The following is a 3,697-nucleotide window of genomic DNA, read 5'->3' on the forward strand; positions in this document are numbered from 1 at the left end:
AAGTGAAATACATGATATTAGTGGTGCACATTTTATTTGGGTCACATGACTAAATCGTGTAAACTCAGACGAGGACTCAGGGTGACGGTCACTTCTCTAGTGTTTACTCCCGGAGCAATCCGGGATCACTCAGGGATTGCTCAGGACACGCACTTCTGTGCTCCCACCACGCTCTGGGCCGCTCAGTGAGCAAAAAGCGGCGCCAAGTTCGATCTAAAGCGGAAAGGGAAAGTCGCTGGATTTCCGCAGCAATCCAGTTCGTTAGACAATTAACAGCAGGTGCTTAATTCTTGCAACCTGTTCAACAGCAACTGCAATTGAACGCGTAATTTGGAAAGCGCTAAAGAAGACCGATCTCAATTAGTGCTATCGCGCTTACATGGCACCTTCCAACGGGTCAAGAAATCATTCATCCTCTAGGAGTAATTTTTCTTGAGGACTCAAGATTCAACTACGCATGTCCTAGTATGTTTCTGTGTACATAAATTGCGCATCTTCTGATTATTGAAACCGCGTAATGGAGCGGGCGCCCGCGGAAACCAGATCATCATTATGGCTTCTACGTTAATGCAGTGACCTACAATTTACCCTTATCGGCTGACGAGTTGGAGAGGTGGTACAGACCAGAAAGTAGGGACAGACTAGGGGTTGGTGCGGCTTAGAGACTGGGGATAGACTGGCGAGTAGGGACCCACCACAATTTTATGCTCACCCGCGATCACCCTCCATTGCCTTCCTCACCCTCAATCACTCGCCGGAAATGAAACACCCATAACCATCAATCTTAGTATAGGACTTCCTTATTTGCTTTCCATGCTTCATTTGCCCACGTAGCTTTTGAGTCACTTGTCAATAGGGTGAGCGGGTGAACCAAGAACGAATATAAAAGAACTCAATGAGCCTTGTCGATCAAGGTACTTTGTTAAATTAAAATCGTGGTGGTCAAATTCTCTTGCATGCTTGTTTATTGCATCCAAACATAATGGTGATTTTTAGGACGATCCGTGGGCGGCATTCAGATAACCCCCGGTCGAAGCGTCAGCAACGACTACGGCGAAGACTGCGATTGATGTATGGTGCATTTGAATACTGTTATGAATGTGATGCGGACATCTCTCTTCTAATTCGACTGAAAGATACGGGCCAAATCTATATCTTCAATTCTGATAGCCAATGGCAGCCACCCAAAGAGCAGTTAGTTTGTGTCTTCAACTATCTCTTGCCAAGATAGAGACCAACAAGCTGCAGGCAAGTTACTACCCAAAGCCCAAACAAGTGACTCGGGAAGAACTCGCCCCTAAATACCGAGTCTGACAAGCATTATTACTATCTGGCGCCGCGATGAATACGAAGTCGCAGGTATTGGAACTATGAGTCCAAAAAAGCGGAACGTCCATGGTCTTAGCCGAAGTTTCATGACTTTAGTTTTAAATAATGATAATGCCATTCACTCGAGTAATCATATTTTGAAATAGACATAATGACATTTTTCTAGTTCGTTTCTCACTGTGTTGTTCATCGACAATCTCAGGTGGATGACCATAGTCACATAAATAATGGATTAGTAAGAATAGTCGGGACAAATTGTAAGCATTTCCTGTCACAGATTATGGCCGTCTGGGCGAGTCGCAGTAATCCAATGGGGTTGATGCAATTATATTCAACAAGCACGGGAGCTTACCTGGGAGACAGCAACGGTTTGGATTTGATCGCAACTAATTGGAAGCCATGAAAACATTGACAATCAATATTTGAAAGCAGCAGCATCATTGATCATAAGTTGCCTCTGCCTGTTTCCTGCTACCTAAGTGCAACAGCACCCTTTGCAGGCTGAATTCGAAGATTCAGTAGTGCGCTGAAGAGGACTGTTTCCAAGTGGCGCCATCGTTAGCTCGTGTCCGGCAATTCCGATTCCACCCGGTCGCGCTCCGTACCAGTCCGTCGTCTATTATAATGTCTCAACCCCAAATGACTTCCCTTCGACTTCCCTTTGACTCCCCCACCTATGATCTCCCTTAGATCTTGATTACCTTTTGACTTGCCGTCGACTTCCCTTCAATATCCCTTCGACATCGCCATCGCCCCTTCCAATTCCTGCCCACTTCCCTGCTGCCAGAGCATAGCCCAGCACCATGGATTTACACCAGATGACTCGTGTGAGATACTAGGTCGACAGCAAATTAGATTTAGCCACAAACTATGAAATGCCGACTTTGTTTCGCTAATATGCATAGGCCAGCCTTGTTCTTCTACCATATAGCTACAAAACTTTTAGAGATATATCGTGCCGGACGGCCTAGTATCTTCCTCACGGGCACGCCATGAAGGCTTATGGGACTGGGCCACGTTGGACAATAGGATAACAAGGGCTATCTAAGTTCATTTAGTCCACCGGCCGCAGCTGATCAAGGAAACTACAGTGATCAGGCCGTAGGACGGGAGGAATGAAACATTCACAACATTTCATTTCAGCTGATCTTGTCTGGAAGAGGACCCTACAATGACTGGACAACGGGAAGAATGAAGGAGCAAAAGAATTGTAAATAACCATCAGAGATAAATAGTCAGATCATTGGCTCCCACAGAGCGTGTTCTCTCTCTCTCCCGCTCTCCTTATCCAACTTCATTTTCAATATTGATTTGGAAACAGCTCCTCACCAGGGAATTTTCCAGCATTTGAACAGAATAGATGGCAAAACACCATTTCGGCAGTCATGACGGCCATTTGTGCAAACCGGAATACTATTGGCCCCTCAAGAAGTGGGTTGAAAAGTGTGCAGCCTCCGGGAAGCCTGAGGTGGCAAGAAAAGCTAGTCAGACCTATTTGGCTACCATCAAGAACTCGAAGCTCGTTGTATTGAAAGATTCCATAAAGATCTGTCCTCACGGAGCACTACGAATGATCGGAGAAGATATGTCTCACGAATGCAGGGAAAGTCAGGATTTGGCCGGTCGTGCTTGGCCTAAGAACACTACCGTCGTATACGATATATTGAAATGGTTCAATGTGGAGACAGCTCATCAGATCTTCTTCGATAAGGGAGACAATTTTCTATACAATGGTCCTTTGCTGGTGTTCAAAGATGAGGATCTTGAATGCCTTCGGAATGCAGAAGCTGTCGTGGACTTAATATGGGAAGATCATCGCACGGTAGAGTCGGTGGTATCCTCATTGAAATTGGATCAATGGGACGATTAGCTCCCAATCACACCCAGGTGCATACTTGAGTTGAGTACATGGTTCGAATGATATGCTGACCTGCAAATACAGTGACCTTGAAACCATCGACAACACGCTGAGATTGAAGTATGGTGATAATTTGTTGAGTGATTCTAATGGTTCTAAGTACACACTGAGGAGACTTGCGCAGGCTGGAAGGCAGTTTAAAGAGGCTGAAGAGAAAACAGATCATCGGAAATACAATTTTCTCCATGATCTCTTTTGGGCGCGTTGCTTGCAGTGGCAGCGGATTAAACTGGTGGAAGCCTGATACAACTTCCAGTCCTTTAGTTTTAGTGTATACTGTTAATGTTAGTTTACACCAGATTGGTCAAGAACATTTGTTATTTGGTGTTACACTAAATTGGACGGAGCATGTCCGGCAGACAAATCAATGACGTAATGAAGCACATCACGCAAGTGAGTCAGCTTCCTGAATAATTAATTTTATGTTGATGTGGCCGCATACCAAGGAAT

At 45.1% G+C, this 3,697-nt stretch overlaps 2 protein-coding genes across 2 annotated transcripts; both read left to right on the forward strand.

Moving 5' to 3' along the window:
• Positions 1-982: 982 nt before the first annotated feature.
• BO82DRAFT_349491 (uncharacterized protein) lies at positions 983-1,314 on the forward strand (the record flags this gene model as incomplete). Its single annotated transcript, XM_025633882.1, has 2 exons — positions 983-1,204; positions 1,228-1,314. The coding sequence occupies 2 exons, from the start codon at positions 983-985 to the stop codon at positions 1,312-1,314; spliced, it is 309 nt and encodes a 102-aa protein (XP_025485531.1).
• A 1,414-nt stretch (positions 1,315-2,728) lies between these two features.
• BO82DRAFT_251120 (uncharacterized protein) lies at positions 2,729-3,181 on the forward strand (the record flags this gene model as incomplete). The annotated part of the gene is made up of 1 exon (XM_025630880.1): positions 2,729-3,181. A coding segment is annotated over one exon (453 nt), but the record flags the coding sequence as incomplete, so codon positions are not given.
• Between the last annotated feature and the right edge of the window lie 516 nt (positions 3,182-3,697).

This window comes from Aspergillus uvarum (assembly GCF_003184745.1).
Source record: "Aspergillus uvarum CBS 121591 unplaced genomic scaffold BO82scaffold_147, whole genome shotgun sequence".
Lineage (NCBI taxonomy): Eukaryota > Fungi > Ascomycota > Eurotiomycetes > Eurotiales > Aspergillaceae > Aspergillus > Aspergillus uvarum.